Below are 21,947 nucleotides of genomic sequence, written 5' to 3'. Positions count from 1 at the left end.
ATATATATATATATATATATATATATATATATATATATATATATATATATATATATATATATATATATATATATATATATATATATATATATATATATATATATATATATATATATATACTTTTGGATATATTTGTTAGCGGAGTGGGCAGACAAAAAATTAAAAAAATATTATGACAAATATACTCATATGTTGACAATCATTCCAGTGATAAATTTGTCCCTCCGTGTCATGTAAGATATTTTATTAATAGACGAAAGTTAACGAGAAGATATATTTATCATATTTTTTATATTTTTAGAAACTAAATTTTATATTTTTATCTTTCAATAATATATTTATCAGTAAATTTTACATTGGAGGACAAAAATAATTGAGGCTGTACTTGGAATGCCAGATTCCGTCCCCAATCTTTCTATTTTCTCCTCACATTATTATTCTATTAAGACTCTAATATTGTCATGATAGGGAATAGGCGACAACTAATTATTATTTATGCCTGTCCTTTTCCTGCCTATCTACTCATACTTTAAACCCATGTTACCACATTGATTCCCCTTTCAAGAGCCTAGCCAACATAATGTATTTATTATAAATCCAAAGTTTATATTTTTAAAAAAATAAATGTTAACAAGTATCTCAACACACTCGTTAAAGAAGTAGCATAGAAATATTTTTTTTAATGCGATTAATACAAATGCATTTATTTTGTAATTTTTAAATACATTCTTAAATGATTTTCAATAAAATATTTTATCTTTTAATCCTTTAACTAATATTCTAAGTCACTGATTAATAAAATCCTTTAAATAAAATAAACTCATTTCAATTCTTCATTTTTTTAATTTAATCCATTGTCAATATATTTTCTAACACATTTTTTTAAATATTATTTATTATTAACTACAATTTATAGAATTTATTAGAAATCATAGTTTTTTTATTCCCCTTATTTCACAAGTCTCTTTTCTGAATTTATAATTTTAATATATTTTAATTAATAATAAAGTATTTATTAGAGAATATGTTGTTAATGTTCTTCTTATACCAATTTTTTTCACGGAATTAAATATGTGTTTGATAAGAAAGAAAGAAATGATTGAGAAACAAGTTAAATGAGAATAGAAAAATAGAGTGACAAAAATAGGTAAAAAGATAAAAAATAGAAGAGAGAATGTATTGAAATATAAAAAAATAAAAAATGCCGGATAAGTAAAATGAATTTTTTAGCCCCGAAGTTTAAGAAGTGTATTCTTTAATTGACGTTTAAAAAATGATATTTTAAGAATTAAAATATAAATTTCAACAATTAAGTTTAACAATAAACTGAGTAATTAATTTTTTTTATCACTTGTTTTTAATTAAGTAAGATGTTGAAGACTTACCCAAAAACAAATCTAGCTACCAATTGAATAAACTTTTATTACTTCTTCTCTCATTTCAATATAACAATCACATTCACTTTTTATCTTCATCCATTCCTCTTCTGTTCCACCTATTTCTCTACTAAATTATCTGAACCAAAAATAAAAACAAAAGCAACCGATAAAATTTATTACGATAAAAATTACTACTATAAACAAACTTTTTTCCTTTTTCTATTATTCCCTCTCCCGTCCTGCCCCCTTTTTTTCACTAGCCGTCTTCCCATCAGATTGTTCAAACATTTCATTTTAATGACAAAACATGCAGACTATATGACAGTTGAAGTTTAAACTTCAAAACAATCAAAATTCAAAACCCTCTCTTGAATTGAAGAAATGGACATTGCGCACCAGAATATGGTACACTGCGCACACCTTTGGACATTGCACGCACAAGCAAAGCAAACCTTCATGAATAGCCCAACTTGAAAGCTGCTTGCTCCAGCACAAGAAATCAAAGAGAACTATATATATATATATATATATATATATATATATATATATATACATACATAACCAACATTAAATTTATAAATTAAGCGTATATATATGAAAATCAATAAATTAATTTAATTTTATTTCATTTCATTCCATCTCTAATATTCAAATGTTCCCTTTTACAATGAACGAGACTCCAAAAACGATCTCAATAGCTAGCCCAATTAACCAATCAATTAAATAACAAAGCAAGAAAAATGAAGAAATGGAGACAATTTTTCTTTTTCTTTTTAAATTTTCCATTTTCCCATCTTCGCTTGTATGAAACTTTGGGCATGGAGCTTTCTTATAAGTTAACCTGAGAATCGAATTCCTGACCTGACTCAAATCACGTCCCTTCAATGTCCTCCCATTCCCCGTGCACACCGAAAACGCCATTTTTGCAGCCACCCTCCTCTTCACGATCTCGTGCGGCGGCGTCATCTCCTCCTCTTCCGCCTCCTCCTCGGCGGAGCCCCAGTGCCGCCGGCCCGTCCTCTCCGGTATACTCACCGGCATCGAATTCGCCGCCCTCCGTCGACAATTCTCCCTCTCCCTCCGCGGCGGGGGCGCCAGCTCCACTACCCAGTCGTGGGCGGCGCGGTGGTCGGGAAAGACAACCTCGGATTCGACGAACTCCTCAGCCATTCGGTTAGGTTAAGGTTTCTATTATTATTGTCGTTGGGGTTAAGGTTTGGGAATGAAACAGTGGAGGGTTGGGGTTTTATTTATAAAAGAACAGGAAAGGGATCGTGAGAAGCGTAGAGAGTAACACTTGGATTGGTTTTGTGTTGTCAGATGACGTCATCGTTGATTGAGTTTGAGTGCGGTCCCTACCCTCTTCTTCTTCTTCTTCATGAGTCGGCTCATTTTGTGAAACAAAACCAGCTCCTAAGTGGGTCCCACTTTTTTGCATTTCTTTTTCTTGTAATTAACTTGTAGCTTCTCTCTCTAGTTAATCACAATTTTAAATTCATGCCACTGGCCTTATCTTAATTACACATGGCTTGTTGCTGCTGAATTGAATTTGAGTTTTGTGTCTCTACGTCTTCTTCTTCTTCACCCTATTCTTACCTTCCTCCTCCATTCGGTGTTTCCGAATCTAATCAAATTAATTCTTTATATTATTGAGGTTCAATGTTTGTCCATTAAAAAACATCAAGGTGAACACATCTTATTGGTCAACCAATTAATTAACCTTCCTGGATTAAGTAAAGACTTCTTTGTTTTTAAATGTTATGCACATGATTTTAATGATTGAATTAATGTAGATAATTCTTTGTTTACGTTACTTTTCTAAAGATAATGAATTCTCCTCTTTAACTATGGTTATTAGTGGTAGTAGTAGTATGGATACATGGTAACAAATTCGTGAATCGTGAACGGTACTACTTACACATCATCTCGTTTACGTAGTGCCATCATTATTAATTATTAATTAACTAATGAATGAAGATCAATGCATCACTTAAGTGATTGTTGCAGTTGTACTGGTTCATCGTTATCTAACTGGCGGAGAGTTAAGAATTTTAACGTACCGTGTCAAACGATACTAGATAATATTCTTAAAAGGTGCTGCTGCGAGACAAAGAAGATGAAGCTTTGCCTATATACTAATAAATTGTTCAAACATGTATACGTACGATCATTTGATATATAACACTTATAACAAAAGAAATATATAACACTACCACGTTGTAAAAAAAAAAAAAAAAACTCCAAGAAAATATTGACATTAGAGAAGCCGCTTGTTTGTGTTCTGATCAATGTGTTTATTTTTGGTAAATTATTTTAAAATATCTTTCTTCTTCTTTTTAAATCTTTTCTATTTATTTAAATACCAAGAAGGCATTAGTATGAATGATATTGAGTTTGATCCTTTAAGCAATATTTCTATTTTGATCCTTATAAATGAAAAAAATATAGTTGAAAAAAGAGATTCCATCAATGGTGATCAATATTTTTTTCATCAAAAATTAATCAAACAAAACTAATAAATACTTCATATCAATATTATGATAAAAAAAATCAATTATCATAACAAATTTGGAAAGATAAAAAACAAAATCCTTTAACCAAATCTCTTAATATTAAACTAAGAAACTGTTAATACATTTATTTTTTTTAGCATCAATTAATATTTTATTTTATAATTGAAAAGGAGTTTAATAAATCATCGTCATCTCTTATGTATTATATGTTTGCAATTACCTAAAATAATAAATATGATTTTTTTATAATTATAAGATAATAAATATTTTGTAATTTATTTTCTATATGTATTAAATGTTTTTTATTGTAATGATATATTATAATATTTTACTTTTCATTTTTTGTTTCTTAATTTTATTTTTTAATCACGTCAAACTCGCATAAAAAAGTGTTCTACATAATTTATGAAGCTTAATTTTAGTGTAAAAACAAAATAATACGGTTAACCAATTAAAAAGATGTTTATATGATAATTAAAGTAATTATTAAAAAATCAATAAAACTATAAAAAAAATTGTTAGTTTGTTCTAATTAAATTCATTTTTATATGCTAAAATATTTTTCCAATAAGTTTAATTTCGAGTATTGTTGCTAAAGTAATTAGTTTACATTATTTCAAAAGCATCAAGGATAACTATTATGAATAATTATACATATTTCCACACTATTCTGATATATAATTTCGCAATATGAAATGTTCTCATAAATTTCTTTACTCGTTACTTGTTGAAATTAATATAGTTACAGATAATGTATAAATGAAAACTTTGACTGTAAATGGTCCATAACGAATTAACAATCTTAAGAAAACAGTGCAGATGTGGTCCCTAATATTCATTAATTGAATTATTTCGGTCCTCTTTTATTTTATAAAAATTGTCAGTCACTTCCCTCCATCAGAAAGAAGAAAAATAAACATCGCATTTACTCACCATGTTTTGAATGTCCATTCATTTACGTTTTGTGTAAGTAAAAATGAGTTAATTGGTCCCAAGATCTCTTCTCTCTTTTTTTTTTCCTATTAAAATATTGACAATTCTTTTGATCCTTTCTCCCCGTTTCCTGAAAGTGTATTTGCTTTGGAGTATCTGGTTTATGTAAATATAATGATGTCATTTTTGTTTGAGTAAAATCACTTTCGATCTGTTCTTGAATTAATACCATGTCACTACTTTGTATCAGAAAATAGTAATAGTGTCATCATAATATAGTATTATATATATAGATTATAGAATAGTCTATAGAACTATACAAAAAAAGAGTATATACACGAATCCACGAGCACACCTTATGCTTATGCACGAGTCTCCGTTGAGATCGACATGCAGCCTATGGCAGGGAGACACTTGAGTTGAGAATTGAAAAGATTACAATCAAATTGTAAAAAAGAGAAATAGTTTATGATACGATCGAGGGATAAGATCAAAAAGGAATAAAATTTATGATTTAATTTTATACACGTGTAATGTAAAATTTATATTCATTATTCAATTAGGTATAACTAAATAATTGCTGAAAATCAATTTGACCTTTACAAGTGGTATTTGCTTAATTAGTTTTTATAATGATGTGATTAAATAATTATCTTTTTACTGATAATTTATTAAAGAATTTAATAATCATGCATTCATAATGTAAAAATTACATTATTTTTCAACCACAAATCACAATTATATGATTTTTAAGTTAATTGTTATAAAAGTAAAAAAAAAAACTTACTATATATAATTATAATTAAATAATAATATATAATTTAATCTCTTGTTATGAATAAAACTCTTAACATTTATAACCCATTGCTCAATCAAGACCAATTAAGGTTCCTTAGTGGACAAGGTCAAGCACATATTTACATGTTTTAATCTGTACCAGACTACCAATCGACTTTTCTAAAATTAATTAGTAAAAACTATTTTTTTATATTTTCTAAGTCTATATTTGACGACGCGATAACAATAATCTTCCCCATAATTTTAATATTTGACTTGAAATGTTCAAAAATATTTTAAATAAATGCATAAGCAAACTTAGGGAACTAAACAACGTCCATATTGAAGTCAACCTGAAACTTCGTTAGGAAGTGGCAATAAAAAGTCAAAAAAATCTCCTTCATTACTTGATATTGTCGTGTACAATAAGGTTATCTTTTTTTAGAGGAACAATATGGTTATCTTACGAATAACTAAATAATAGAAACATTCTATGAAAGACAAAACTATAAGAGTAAAGATAAAGTGCTACAAAGAATACGTATTGTTTTTTTTAATTATTATATATAAAAACCATGCTGATAAAATAAATAAAAAAAGAAAATTAGTTAAACCAGGCCGTGTTAATTATCAAAGATATGAACTTTGTTGTTAGACATATATACTGTGAGAACAACACTTGTATAAATAGATTAACATCTCATGGGATTAGTTTACAGAAATATTTTGTTTCTTCCTTTGTTACAAGATTTTGTATGGAGAAATTACAAAGTCTTTCTTATTACAGGTTTGGATAGTCCTTATTTTATTTCGTCTGGATTAGACTTTTGATGTTCCCACCAACTTTTATCTTACTTTTATTTATCTATTTAATGAATTAGATTTATAATGATATCAACTTACTTGAGATCATAAGAGTCTTGTCCAAACATAAAGTTTGTTTTATAAAAAAAAAAAACCCAGCTCCATGTCAATATTTTAATTTGCACACAGACCAAACACATTCAACTTCAATTTATGCAAGTGGAAAAAAGAAAATTACGGTAAATGCTAGCTACTGTACGAATACACGCATCATACGTATACGGAAAATTTCTAAAAATACTCCTTTGATTATCAATTTGGAATTATTATACTTCATTCCATCTCAAATATAAGGAATACAAATCTTTTTTTAAAAAATATAAGTACATTTTAATTATTTATATGTTATTTAATGAAATTTTCTTCAAAATATTATTTATTTAATAAGATTAAGAGATTTTTTTAGGTTTAATATCAAATTCCAACAAACTAACTCATGCTAACTTCATTAACACATATTATAGTTAAATATAAAGATGTTCGTAATTTAATTTAATTTGTTTTTTTTTATCAAAATTACTTGAACCAAACTTAAAAAATACATGTAATTTGATTTTCATTTAAAATAAAATTTAAATCAAACTTAAATCAATATTTTGTGTTTTATTTTGTGATTTTTGTTAAAATATTATTTCATTAAAAATTATATACTTTATTTTCATCTTTTAAATTTAATTACATTATAAAAATACTAATAATAATCTATGGAACTTATTAATGTGTTAAATCCTTTATTTGTCAAAATTTTATTTATTTCAAACTAAATATATCTTTAAAAAATTGTGAAAAAAAGAAACATATATTATATAAATTCTTAATACATAACACTATAAAATATTGTCAAACTCAAATGATATATAAATAAAACACATAACATTAAAGTAACATATGTGTTAATATAAGTGTTACGATTTTATCTAGTTTTAAAAATAAGATGTATAACTAAACCAAATTGATTGATTTGACAAAAAATCCAGAAAAATTAAAAAAAAATCATTTTCGTTCAATTTTTTATCTTTATTTTAGATGGGTTGGATTTTAACACCCCTTTAAATATTGTCCATTTTAGTTTTAGCGTTTTATGCCTACTTTGGAAAATAAATAAATAAAAGTGAAAAACAGAAACTACGAACCTAAGCTAGCCGAGCCGAGCTCTGAGCCGCGCGGAATTATTTAGGCTAGCCGGCGCCGCTAATGAAGCTTTGGGAAGCACAAGAATGATTGATAAGGTAAAAAGCGTGGTTATAAAGCTATCTCTCTGTGTTTTACACTTAATACAGCTCGGCGCATCTTTAGGCTCCATTTCCCGAGGCCAAATTCCCCTCAGGGCTAGCAGGGTCCCACTCATTCATATATCTGTCACCCCTGCGTACCAGGATTTCCAACCTCACTGCCCACTCATCACCTCACACGTGTCCATTGGTGATGTCACATCCCCTCTTTTCCTCGTGCTCCCGCGGGTGGGGGTCTCACCATGATAAATCTAATCCTGCTTTGGTGCTACGTTCCCCACGTTGTTTGTTTTGTTTGTTTTCGTGCAAGTCTCCCTCATTAGTATTTTTCTGATCAATAATTTTATCTTACTTTGTTTTGAGTTTTCTTCATGTTTTATGGAATATATAGTCACTTGTCCAAGCAATGTTTGTGTTATAAGTTAATTTCCTCCGCAAGGGTCTTGCTTTTACAATTTGTTTTAGATGATTCTATAACTTAATCGTCCAATCCTTATCTTCTACAACTACAAGTTTCGTAAACTGAAATCTTGAGGAAAAAACATACTAGCGAAGATCTAATGTGTGCATAAAACGCCTGAATGTCAAGCAATTATTTCTTGTTTATAATTTTATATTTGCAGTGTGAGCTGGAGAGGTGGTTTAAGTCTCACATTAATAGGCTAATTAAAAACAAGTAAATAATTGAAAAGGATATTATAGTAAGAGAGTCATAAATTTAAATTGTCAATATATTTCAAATAAACAAGTTATTCAACACACGTTTAAAATTGTCAGCATTTGATTTTTATGTAGGTGGTGACGAATGTATTTACTTTGACATCTTGTTCTTTTTTATTTCACAGCTGGAATGAATAAATAGTTATTAAAAAAAATGTTAGAGCCAAAATTAGTTGTGGGGAGAGAGGAGAGGAAGAGATGATCAAAGAAGAGGTGTAGCCTAATCCAAGTGTGTATATTGAAGTTTTTATCTCTGAGAAAGTGGCCTTAATCAAGAGGGTGCTTGACGTACATGCACTCTATATTAGTGATAACGACAGCACCAATATAATTTAGGCTAATGATCCTGTTACAACTTCGATATGTTATCCTTCATTCTTTGTGTATATCTTTTCCACAATTAACACTGATTGACAATGAAAAGATCCGAATTAATATTGTTTATCCAATTGTATTACAAGTAACGGACCTAGCTATCGTTGTTTAATTAGGCAAACACAGTCATATAAAATAAAACTGTAAGAACTATGTGATGCTAAATTCAGGCCAACGAATAACTAAACTGTAAAGTTGAAGTTCTTTCATTTTAAGCAAAAAAAAATCATTCTTAGCATCGTGGGAACTGGGAATTGAGACGAATAGATAATTGGAACAGAAAGATATATATATATTTTCACCCTTAGCTTTCTTTAATTAGTCAATGATTGATCGAGTGCCAAAGAATTTAATCTTTGGGGGTATCTGATATGCATGATTGTCGCGAAAGGCTTATCTGATTGTGCATGTGATATGGATATATTGAAACTGTGTGATGTCTAACTGTTCAACAAGAATTGGAAATGGTGAACATGTGACAGTGGTGAATGAAATGGATTTTCATTCTCATATCTCTTGGTATTAACTCTTATGAAAACTATATAAATATCAAGAGTTCCTGAATTTTTGTCTTAAGTTTATTTATTTTTTGTATAGGATTAGTTTCTTTTATATTGGAATAAATTACATTCTCCTTCTTTAATCTGAGAATATATTACTTAAATTGCATTCTTCTCCTTCTTGTTTTAAAATATACACAATATAATCTTCCATGATAAATGATTTAACTTAATTTGAAATGGATCAGTTACAGTTTAATTACTTTCAATAAACAAAACTTTTAACATCCACAAATATCTAATTTTTAATTTTTTATTATTGATTTTAGTAATTAAAAAGGCAGAATATTTTATTTTTGGATTTAAAATTTCATTTAAAGCCTTATTTCATTTTCTAATATGAAAAAATAAATAATCGTTATTCATAAAATTAAAGTTACTAATCATATTAAAGTACTAAACTTAAATATAACACATTAATGTTAAAGGAAGAGAAATGTATATTTTAAAAATGAAATGGAATATAATTTAAGTGTCTCTAATGTACTCACCATAGTAGCGTTTAGGAACAGTGAACAAGATTGTTAAGTAACAAAATCAAAATTTTGAGATAAATAAGTAACTAAATTTGTAATTTAATTTATATAGGCTAAATTATAAATTTGATTTCCCTATTTGTCATATTTTGGTTCTCTTATAACTTAATTGATTAATTTAGTCTTTTAGTTTTTTGCAATCCTATTATTTCAGTTTTCAATTCCAAAATTGAACGTTAACTGTTAATTGCTTGTCTTAATCACCACGTGTTGCGATTTTTATTGGATATTGACGTTAATTAGATACACGAAATTAACGTCCAATAAAAACATAACACGTGACGATTAATGTCCAATAAAAAGCACAACACGTGAAGGTTAACGTTGACAATAGTTAAAATCCAATTTTGAGGTTGACGACTAAAATAAAGAAATGATAAAAAATTGAGAACTAAATTCGTAAATTAAATTATAGGGGGACCAAAATCAAATTATAAGACAAATAGGAGGATCAAATTTACAATTTAGTCATATATATATATATATTTATTTTTTTTCTAATGAAGATGAAAATAATTTTATCTTTAAAAGTTGTCTTTATAAATTATTTTTAATGAAACCATAATATTATTGCAACATTGTTTTTTATCTTCTTAATGTTAACTTTTAGATTTGAAGTAAAAGAAGACTATGAAAATTATCGAAGAAATTAATGGAGCTTTCAATGCAATTCCTGGCTTTCATTTCATGGAAGATCTATATCCATTAGTCCAACTCAATTTTAAGTTAATTAGACTGAATTTGGTGTAAGAGTTGATATATTAGGTTTAGTGCAAATTATGGTTTTAGTTTGGCCAATCTAACTAATAATGCATAGCATATTAAAATTCATTCTATAAAAAAATTACAAAGTTTTGAAATAAGTCTCTTTTATATTAATTTTTTTTCCATTTTGATCCTATTGTTTAAAAACTAGTAAGACTATTATCTAATTTCTAATGGTTTGACAACTCTACCATTAGTCATGGTGTTACTTGAAAATTTAAGATTAACCTAGTGGATGGAAATGAATGACTTAAGGGTGAAGAAAAAAAAAGAAAAAAATATTAAAAGTTCAAATTTTTTTCACTAATAATTTTTTATAAAATTAATAAACTAACATTTATTGATAAAAAAATTTATGATATCACTTAAAGAAAATTCTTACTTGAAGAACTGAAATAAAATATTTTTTAATAAGAATATAATAAGGAAAAATAATTTTAAGAGAATCAAAACGAAAAATATAATTTCATAGGCACAAATACCCATTTAATGATGATGCGGCTAAATTTCCAAACTTGGGAGTGGCTGAGTGAACTTTAAAAATCAAAATACTTCTAATTAATCTTGTATTAATGAGAGTGATACGAGGCCACTTTTCCTTTTTTGTATTCAATACGACGCCATTAGATAGAGAGTAGATGGGAATTATATGTAGACTATTAAGAAAAACGTCTCATCTTTTATACAAGGTTTCATTGTATTAAATGCTCAGAAAGTTATACTTATATCCATAATTTTTTAGTGAGTATTACTGATACTTATTCGTCCATGTATTTTGACCTGGCCTAATCCATATAAAGGTCTTGTATGTTTATTGAATGATTTCAACACAGATTCTTACAAGTGATGTAATTATGACAAGTGATGTAATAAAAATAATTGATATTTTAAAAGTTTTATATGTCAAACACACTTGGAAATGCAATAGCCTGTAAATTCCTTTTTTATACCCCCAAAAGCCCAAAATGGCGATAACAAACTGAGCCCAAAAGCCTAATCCCAGATGCAGCACTGCAGGTGATTGAAGGCACAAAGTTCACAGAAAATAGCGCGCTGAATAGTGTGCATCGGTTCAGACTTCAGAGCATATGAAATACTGCAAATTTTCCCTCGTCTGTGACGCTAAGGAAAAATCGACCTAGATTTATTTTATTGGGTAAGTGTTAGCCTCAGTATTATTACTCTATCAATTGCGTCCAAGGGAAGTTGTTTCCCTTCTACTATGATTTGTTTCATGCATATTGTTATTGTGCTGTTTCTGTTTCTTCTTTTTTTTTTCTTTTTTTCTTTTTTTATCAATAATTGGGTAACTAGAAGTTGATGTAAGACAGAATGCTAGAACATGTAAAAATTATTTATTTTGTAATAAGTGTTGATTTTCTTGTGCCTATGAAGTGTTCGAAGAAACGCATAAACGAAATGGAAGAGCGAGTTCTCTTTTAATACATTGGTTGTTGAATGCAGGCAATTTAAATTCTTAGGCAAAACCATAACAAGAGAAGATTCTGAATATTACCATTTTACTGGTTTAAATTTAACGTGTTTTGTGTGTGATTATGTACTGAACAGAGTGACTTCTTAATTTTGAAAGGCTATGTATATATATACTCGTTATATCCTTATATGTATGATCAGGTTCGGTACCCTGCTCACACACACACACTTGTCTAAAGGAGTGTAGGCAAGCTTCTCTGATGATCTTAATAAGTTTAGAACCAAAGAATTAGTTTTGGGAGTGAATTCGTTAAACAGAAGTGATACTGATAAATGGCATGGCAAAGTTTTTGCGGTAGGTCTTGTTCAATGAAAAGGAATGACTGAGGTTTGTTGAAGTGCAGGGAATAGAGGGTACATATCCCTTCCACTCTGTCGAAAACACATCTCCCCAAATTTGAAAAGCATGATGCCCATCACATGTGAAAGCTCAATTGTTTCCCCTCTTCTCCTGTCACGAGTATGTCAGGTAAAGCTGTTTTTTTTTTTTTTTTTTTTTTTTTTCACCAAGAAAGAAGCCGTTGTATTGTTGTAATTGTGTATTCTTCTCTTCTGACTCAGGCTAAGACGGACCCAACAAGAGCCCTTCTGTTAGGGAATAAATTCTCAACAATGGCAGTAACTGCCTTGCCGAAGGTAACAACGGCTCCTGAAAATAGCATAATAATTGCATTTCTTGTATTTGGCTTTGAAATTTTGAAATAATCTGCTTTGATTGCAGACAAGTTGTATCCAATGCACGATTGTCCGATCCAAATTTAGCCACAAAAGTGGTGGTCCCATGGAGAAGTAGGTTATTCATTCTATTTTCATCATCTTCTAATGCATTCTTGGTTATATGAATTATTTGTTTTACCTGGAATGCAGAAAAGGGAAGAAGACAACAGGAAAGAAAGAGCACCACTTGTGGAAAAGTAGAGATTCTGCTCAGTCTGGCCAAAAGGCACTTGCTCTTGTTAGAACTGTATGTTTGCCTACCCTTTGATATCCTTTTCATTCAGAATCGTAGGTTTGGGGTATTACTGGATTCTCCTCCACATTCATCAGCACTGCCATTAATATTTTATCTCCCTGTGTATTCAAAATTGAACTTAGTCTGTCAGTTACATGTTAGTTTGGATTAGTTAGATTCAATTATTTTGTTACTATCTTTAACTGTTACTTACTTTTTATATATAGCATACTGTTATTATCGGTTAATAGATTGAGCACATTCATTTCACTCCAATACAAAGAGTGATTTATCTCTTTTTTCTCATCTTTCTTCTGGTTTCTGGAGTTTTCTCAACTTTCCCTCAATTCCTCCACGGATTCTTGATTTCTTATAAGTTATCAGATTATGGAGGTGCAGATGAATGTGGAGAAGCTGGTAATATCGGGTATGAAATGAGTCATTTATTAAATACTATGAGTTGATTGTAAAAAAGTATCAAGAAAATAATTTAATGAACAAGGGAAGGGTTCTTTTAATCCTAAAGTCTTATGTTGATTTTGATTTTGAGCATTGTGAAACTTGAAATGACAGGTTTATAAACTCCCTAATGAGAAAGAGGCTGTTTATGGGGCGTTAGACAAATGGACAGCTTGGGAAACAGAGTTCCCTGTGATTGCAGTGTCTAAGGCTTTAAAAATCTTAAGGAAAAGGGGTCACTGGGTTCGTGTAATTCAAGTAAGATCATAACTATTCTAAAGAATTCTTGTTATGTATCATACCTAGTGCTTTGTTTGCCTTTATGAACTTTTAAAGAATATTTGACAACAAATATTCTGTTTGTTTGATGACTGAAAAGTCGTGTTTTCATAACAAGCCCCTAGAGTTGATATCCCTTTGTTTAAAGTTCTCTGGGATTTAAAATTGTCATATCCTCATGAAATGAATGATGGATGATGGCTTATTGTAAAAACTTTTGATAAATTAATTTGAGCGTTAACTAATGCTGAAATTGCTTAGATGTGCTTTAAATTTAGCATATGGTTTGAGGTAATACATAAATGAAAATGGTCATTATCTCATCAAAATGTTCCCTCAGCTGTTGAAGTAACAGTATGTATTCTAGTTACAACTTACAAATAGACATGAATCTTGAATATTTTTTTATATATTTCATAAATCCATATGCTTTCATTTATTTCTCTTTTCTTCTTAATAATGTTTAATCCATCAATTCTTGAGAATGCCATCCAGGTTTAGTTTGTATAAATATGTATTAGTTTTAACTTTTAGCTACATTTCTCTGACATCTCAGGATTGGCAAATTATACACATATATGTATGAGTTAAATGAACTTATGGTGCTCTGTGAATGATAACTTTTTCCTTCTTGACCTGATGATCTCATGTTTGGTTACTTAAGAGGAATGGAAAATAATCATACTGATTGATTATTAGTCTTCGGTAATTCTCAGGTAGCTAAGTGGATGTTAAGCAAAGGTCAAGGAGCAACGATGGGAACATATGACACCCTTCTTCTGGCATTTGATATGGACAAGAGGGTAGACGAGGCAGAATCGTTGTGGAATATGATCATACATGCCCACATGCGCTCTGTCTCAAAAAGATTGTTTTCTAGGATGATCTCGTTATATGATCATCATAATATGCCGGATAAGATTATTGATGTATCTTTCTTTGTACCATTAGTCTCACTACACCCTTACATGAATTTATCCTGCAATTCGGAATTTAACTATTCTATGCCCTAACATATTGCTTCTTATCTGTAAGTTCAGGTATTTGCAGACATGGAGGAGTTGCGGCTAAAACCTGATGAAGATACGGTCAGGAGAGTGGCAAGAGCTTTTAGAGAACTAGGTGACGAAGAGAAGCGGAAACTGGTTATAAAACAATATGGGCTTAAATGGAAGTACATTCACTTCAATGGTGAACGGGTGAGAGTTAGAACAGAAGCATGGGAAGATAATAAATCAACAAATTGAAATGGGTAAATGAGTACATGTCAATGAGGACACCACTAGATCTTAATATCTGGGATCTGCCGTTTCGAAGCGATTTATCTTGTTGCGTTCTCCTTCTGGTGCATTAGTGGCTCACCAATTTGATTCATTGTCGTGCATCCCGGTCCAACATAGCTACTGATCAATCAGAGGCACTACATTGAGGGAAATGGGTGCACCCTAAATTGAAAAACGACAATGTTGTAGCGTATAGATACTTAGATAGGCATTTATTTCAGAGCAAAATTTGTTAATGTATAAGATTTGATGTCTACACTCGAAACTAGTTTTCTAGCTAAGTTCTGCCTGTATTAATTATGCGTTTAGGGATATTCCTTATACTGGATCAACCTAATGAGCCTGACAAATTGAATCATGAATTGTTTTGTGTTCAGTGTTGTTGCTTTTCCACACAAACGGGCCCAACTTGTTCTGAACTGATTAAGTTTGATCTCTATTGATTTGGGTTTTGCCTTTTTGGATTCTTACTTTTTAAAAACCAAATAAATGAGAACTAACACCCACGCCAAACCCATGATTAGATTCCTTATGTTGGATTTTCCTTTGGCGTTTAGCTACCAAGTCGAAACTAACACCCATCTTAGTTCTTTCCACATTTTATTATTTCCTTTTATGAATAGTAATATTTTAAAGCGAATGAAAGATCCTCATAAAAATATCGGCGCCTGTTGGAGAGTGCTTAAAGTAAGGCTCAACCATGTCAACAAGCTAGGAAGATTTGCCCAAAATAATAAATAGATTCAAAGAAAATATGCAGAATAATTTCAAGTGAGAGAGAGGGTACAAAAGAAAAGAAGCGGCAGAAAAAACAATGATGTCATTAGTGTTGATCTTGTATTCAATCCTCAAATAACATTACTTTCACATTCTTAAGCATATGGTCCTACCACAACCACTCTAATAATCTGTATCCTATCAGTCTCCTGTCTCTCCAAGATTCTCCAATTTTGGAAAGCACAAGTAAAATGTCAGAAGGAAAAAGCACTTCGATAAATTAATGAAAATAAAAAGACTCAATGTCATTTTATGGAAAAGACACTGCCACCGAGCTTCTTACAACGTGATGTTGGTGAGTCCATGCATACCATCCAAAATAGTACTTATCTGGGCCATGCTTGGTTAGTATCTGGCTCCAATTTGCTGTCACTGTGATGGTGAGGTTCATTTTCTGCTCAACATGATTAAATTTCAGAATGTTTGGAATGGCTGTGATGGAGTATTCCTTAGGTGACACTGCACTAAACTTGTAAACATTCCTGCTCCTACCAACATTGGTTATTCCTCTTAATGGTCTTAGTGTAATAGAGTCTATGGATTTGTATGGATGGATAGTTGAGCTCAAAGGGTTCAAGAAATGACTTTGGACAGTTATATGTAATGTTAAAGTTTTGAGTTACTCCAAGGTTGGAAGTGTAAAGAAGGTAGTCCATGTAGGAGGCATCAAAAACCAGTCCAGCATCTGCTGCTCTTTTGGGGTTTAAGTGGCCAGACCCCATTGCGAAAGGCGTTGCAGGATTTCCAGTTTCATCAGTTAATGGATTGTCAGTGTTGTCTGTTGTCATGGCAACAATAAGAGAAAAGTATTCAGATCAGGCAAATTGAAAATGATGTTGTAATAGACTTGTTACCACGATCAAGTTAGTCTGTATTTGTTTGCACATTAAATACGTGCGTCTAGTAGCATTTTCAGGATGAGGAAACGCAAAAGCTATTATTTGTAGCTTCTGCGTTGATGAGGATCAAATATTGTCAAACGAAGAACTAAACATGCATTTGAATTCTGAATTCTTTTTGTTATATAATATAATTACTACCGGAAACAGCCTTTTTGCATATGCAAGGGTAAGGCTGCGTACAACATCCCTCCCCCATACCTTCGCATAGCGAAGAGCCTCTGGGTAATGGGGTACGAAGTTTTATATAATATAATTACTAAGTATTAATGCCATATAAAACAAAGCAATATATAATTCCCCTTATATATAGAGTTAGTTTATGTTTGTTTGCACGTTTGAATACATGTATCTGGTAGCATTTTCAAGTCAATAGGATGGAAAAACGCAGAAGCTACTAACATGCACTCAAATTTTGAATTCTTTGTTATATAATATAAGATAATTGTTATGGTAGGCAGAGAAATCTAAAATATTTGGTAAGTTGTTTTTTGGATCAACAGCTAAATGAGTTTGGACACATAAAGAGAAAGGATAGGAAGAGATAGTTTTTTTAAACAATAATAGCAAAATTCTTAATTTTTCAGGGCACCGTAGAATTTCTCATAATATAATTGCATAGTATTACTGCCATATAAACAGAACAATAAATCATTCCCCTCGTATAGATGACAAAATGCAGCCAATTATGCTTTGGTTGGTATTACTTTATTTGGTGGTTTTTCAAATTAGATTGGTCTAAATATGATCAGGTCTAGCAGCAAACCATGTTTATTGACTGCCACTATGTTTAGTGACTTAGGAGTGAAGAAGTAGGTGAATCATCTAAGGAAGTGGTACCAAATTAAGAGGGGATGGATCTTGATCTTGAAGTTACCTGTAGTCATGAGAGCAGACCTTATAGCTGCAGTGCTCCAAGTAGGGTGAATGGCTTTGAGAAGAACAGCTGCAGCAGCAACATGAGGGCATGGCATTGAAGTTCCAGAGAAGATGTTGTATTTAACCACTCGTGTCGTTAAATGTCATTCCTGTGGGGCCTTCTTCAGCTGTCCATGTTGCCAATATGTCTACTCCTGGGGATGTAATGTCAGGCTGAAAGTCCAAAATGATAAAAAGAAATTTGATGTTACTTACTTTTGATATATGTACTAGAGAGAAGTCAATTGCATGATGATACAACACAAGGTTTCAACTGTTCTGTTTAGTAAAGTATTTTGAGACAACTGTGGCAAATATCTAGGACAAAATCTGTCTTCTCCAAAAAGGAAAGGACACTGAGACAGATTAATTATCAAAATATTCTTATAAAGAAAATAGAAAAAGACATTGATTTAGTATATGTTAGTGACAAAATTGATTTTAAATGAAATTGATTTTGATAGAAGTAAAAACTATTTCTAGTTAGTTTAACTCTCATGATTTTTTTTCATCATAAATCTACCATAATTTTGAAAACAATTCAAACATCCAAAATTTGGTCAAAATTAAGATTGACCCACCTCACCATGGTCTATCATGATTTTAGAGGCTATCCAAACACACACTTAGTGATCAAGTAAGTCATATGGAAATTAATTAGTACCTTCAGAATATTGGGGTCAACTATATTTGGACCCCTGCTAGAGAAGGAGGCCATCGAGGGTGCTGGTTTGGCTTCTAACACTGTTGTTCCTGGTAGAATTTGAGCCATTGGGTTTAGAGTAGAATGAACATATTGAATAAGTTTTAAGGCATTCTCATAGGACACACCGGTGGCTGGAATAAAATGAGGATCAGAGGGTACATCTTTCCCATTTAGTTTATTGTTGCCAAGGATGAAACCAACCCCACCAGCCCTTTGAACTTCTAAGCCTTTTTTCAATCTTTCTCCTTGCCCTCTCATGCAGAGAACTATCTTCCCCCATACCTTGTTGGGTTGAAGGGTAGTCCGGGCAAAACCTGCATGATTAATTAAATAAACCTTTTCACTTTATTATTAGTTACATGATCAGAATATATGAAGAGGCAAAAGGCTAGTGTTGAAAAAATACCCAGAATTGTTACTAGGTAAGCCTGGATGTTCAACATCTCTTGCTAGAACCAACGGGTAGAAGTTGTTTCCCATATGGAGTGGAGTAATTGATCGACCCTGATTTTAACATAGACAAAAATAATAATTCAAGCCTGGATGTTCATCATGTAGCAGCCATGAACACTATACTTTTTATATATCTTGTAATTTACAAGAATTGAGCAAGTTGAATCGTGTGATTTTGAGAAATTACTGTACATAGAATTGGCCCAATTGGGTTTCAATTTTCAATATTTGAATTAAACCTTAACCAGTCTTATGAAACTCTTAATTACCAATTATTTTATTGTTTATTGAAAATATAGACACGTAATTTTTCTTAAATGTTTTTTAAATGTAACTTTTGGAGTGAGAAAAAATAACCATTGAGATGTTTTTTAAAGTTAAAGGAGGAATTTGAAGGTGAAAAATGACAGATTCGTTCTTTTTATCAATTCAATTATTAAATTTGAAAGTACATCAACTGTAACTTTTATCTGTAATAATAAATAGTGTTAACTGTATTTATCATCTCCTTACTTTTTTAATTTCACAAATTTTATCTTTTAATTTTATTTTCACGAATTTGATCTACTATCTTAATTAATTGTATAATTCTATTCCATTTTGTATTGACTTGACACTATACTTAATTGTCATGTCTGCATATTTGTATTCACTTTAACATTCTATTGCATTGTCATATTAACTAGAATAATAATGTTAAGAGTTTTTTTTCAATATCTTAGTCATCCGATAAGACAATAAAATTTAATTAATTTAAAGTTTGGTTGAGAGATAAGTAAAGTCTGACTCCAAACATTATTTTCAACAATGATTTAGTTAAGTAGTATATAAATGATTCAACTTAATTTCAACACATTAATCACTTGCGTGCATAAGTTAATAGAATAATTAAAAATTCTTAATTAGTAGAAACAAAACTCAAGGAAATAAAAATACAATTAAGCCTTATACATATAAATAACAAAGAAAGTGATTATTTTACAAGATCGTACGAAGTTGTGCAGGTTAGAAGTACAAGTAAGGTTCACAAATTAAAAGCTTAATTGTTTTGTTACGCTTGCGAGTACAACTACGGGGCAAGGAAAAATGGTGCTATTTGGGATTAGTCCAATAGGTTGCAGCCCTTATGCATTGGCCAAAAGCAGTCCAGATAGTAGAACATGTGTGGAAGGAGTCAATTCTGCAATCCAATTATTCAACAACGGATTGAGATCTCTTGTTGATCAACTCAACAGCTAGCTGCCGAATGCAAGATTCATCAATGTAAACGTTTATGGTATCATGCAAAATATATCATAAGCAACCCATCATCATATCCTTTGGTAATTATTTTCTGCCTAAAACATTTGCTATTTGGTGGAGAGTCAAATTTTGGACATAGTTCGTGCTCATTTTGTTCCCATGTATGTGCTCTTGAATTTTTAGGTCTCAGAGTCACAAATGCTGGGTGCTGTAGGGTAGCAAGGAATAATAATCAAATTACATGTTTTGGGATGCATTTCATCCAACTGAGGCTGCCAATACTATCATTGCTAGGAGAGCTTACAATGCTCAATCTACATCAGATGCTTTTCCTATTGATATCAATCGCTTAGCTCAGATCTAAATAGGGTCTAGTAGTGGCAATAAGCTCTAGTAGTTGCAATAAGCCGTGCCATATAGTAACAGTCACTGTAATGTGTAATTTTTGGAGAAGAAAATGATATTTTTTAATTACTGGTTGATTAGAATTGTATGAGAAAATTATATGTAAGCAGAGTTAATTAGGAGAGACCGTCCGTACTTTGATTACAAAGTAAATATAAGGATACTATAGGGAGAAAATTAGAACGAATCAAATAAATAAGGTCATATTTAAATAATTTAATCTTAATCTTAACCATCTAAATTTTCTAGAATTTTTATTTGAAATTTAAAATAAAAACACATACAACTACTGTTGACACTCCCTTAAGTTGGTGCATAGATATTCAACATGTCCAACTTAATTGCTTAATTCAAACTTAGGTCTATATATAATCTTTTTGTAATGTTTATGTTCACACTTTGACGTTGAACAAACCCTTGCTTCTTAACAAAATTGGGAAAATCTCTCAAACTAACCTCTAGGTGATTGTTTCAATTCATAGAGAGATTTTGAAGCCTATATAATTTTTTTTTTGTTAACATGTGATTCAAAATCCAAGGGTTCATCCATATAGACTTCTTCCTCCAAATCTCCATTTTAAAAGGAATTCTTCACATCTAGCGCTATTGTAATGGCCAATTTGCAAGTAATGATGACGAAAGAACTCTAATGCTATTTAACTTTGTAATATAGGGGTAAATGTTTGTGAGTAAAAATGCCTTTAGTCCAAGTGCAGCTTTTAACAACTAACTTGACTTTGTATCTCTTAATAGCTTCATATGCTTTATACTTAAATGTAAAAATCAATATAAATGCACCGCCACAGTTGTCTTTCCTATAGGCAAGTTTAATTTTTCTTTAGGGCTTTCATGTCCTGTAAGACAAATTCCTTCTGCTCGAGAGTCTTTAGAACAATTTGTATTTCTTTTAATTTAGAATTTCTATTGTTGTCGATTCTAAAGTAAAAGCCCAAAAGGAAGGGGTTGAGTTTTCATGTTGCATAGAAAAAGCAATAGGAAAATAATCAAGAATGGAACACAATTAAACAAAGGATAATTCAATTAAAAATCCATTAATCCATCAAGAGCTAACACCCAATCCTAAAAGAAAAAAGAACTACTCATGGTGTGCATCACGAATAGAACTCAAGATTAAAATAGAAAAAAACATCGATCAAACTCTCTGAGCAAAATCAAGAAGGATAAATGCCACCAATCTTTTATCCGTAACATGCATTAATGTATCAGTTCAGAACCACAAACATGAATTCAGAAAATCTATTTAAGACTAAAACGTAAAAACGTAAAAATGTGGAAACATTGTTAATTAAGACGCATCACGACCGTGATCTCTTTTGCCAAATCACGACTATGATGATTAGAATCATGGCTCGCTTCTGCCATAGTGGATTCATAAGACGCTAGATAAAGCCTACCTATCGGATAT

General features: G+C 30.6%; 2 protein-coding genes across 4 annotated transcripts in view; one reads left to right on the top strand and one right to left on the bottom strand.

Moving 5' to 3' along the window:
• LOC100792762 (uncharacterized) overlaps positions 1–2,634 on the bottom strand; it is a 5,323-nt gene extending 2,689 nt beyond the window's left edge. The window contains exon 1 of the mRNA XM_003546011.5: positions 2,241–2,634. Within this exon, the coding sequence (XP_003546059.2) occupies positions 2,241–2,549 (309 nt within the window). The 5' untranslated portion in view covers positions 2,550–2,634. The remainder of the gene's footprint in view (positions 1–2,240) is intronic.
• An 8,920-nt stretch (positions 2,635–11,554) lies between these two features.
• On the top strand, positions 11,555–15,497 carry LOC100792234 (pentatricopeptide repeat-containing protein At4g18975, chloroplastic). Of its 3 annotated transcripts, none has more exons than XM_006597440.4 (8): positions 11,555–11,810; positions 12,493–12,617; positions 12,710–12,784; positions 12,870–12,937; positions 13,016–13,112; positions 13,674–13,817; positions 14,555–14,767; positions 14,874–15,117. In XM_006597440.4, exons 2-8 carry the CDS (start codon positions 12,555–12,557, stop codon positions 14,907–14,909), a joined length of 696 nt encoding a protein of 231 aa, XP_006597503.1. In that variant the 5' UTR covers positions 11,555–11,810; positions 12,493–12,554; the 3' UTR covers positions 14,910–15,117. The 3 variants fall into 3 exon arrangements, with proteins under 3 accessions (XP_006597503.1, XP_006597502.1, XP_003546058.1); XM_006597439.4 differs by having other exon boundaries at positions 11,564–11,810; positions 12,488–12,617; positions 14,879–15,497; XM_003546010.5 differs by having other exon boundaries at positions 11,566–11,810; positions 14,879–15,497.
• Positions 15,498–21,947: the final 6,450 nt, after the last annotated feature.

The sequence above is a fragment of the Glycine max genome, chromosome 15 (genome assembly GCF_000004515.6).
Source record: "Glycine max cultivar Williams 82 chromosome 15, Glycine_max_v4.0, whole genome shotgun sequence".
Lineage (NCBI taxonomy): Eukaryota > Viridiplantae > Streptophyta > Magnoliopsida > Fabales > Fabaceae > Glycine > Glycine max.
Note: the sequence above shows the minus strand (reverse complement) of the source record. Positions and strands in the feature narration are given on the sequence as shown.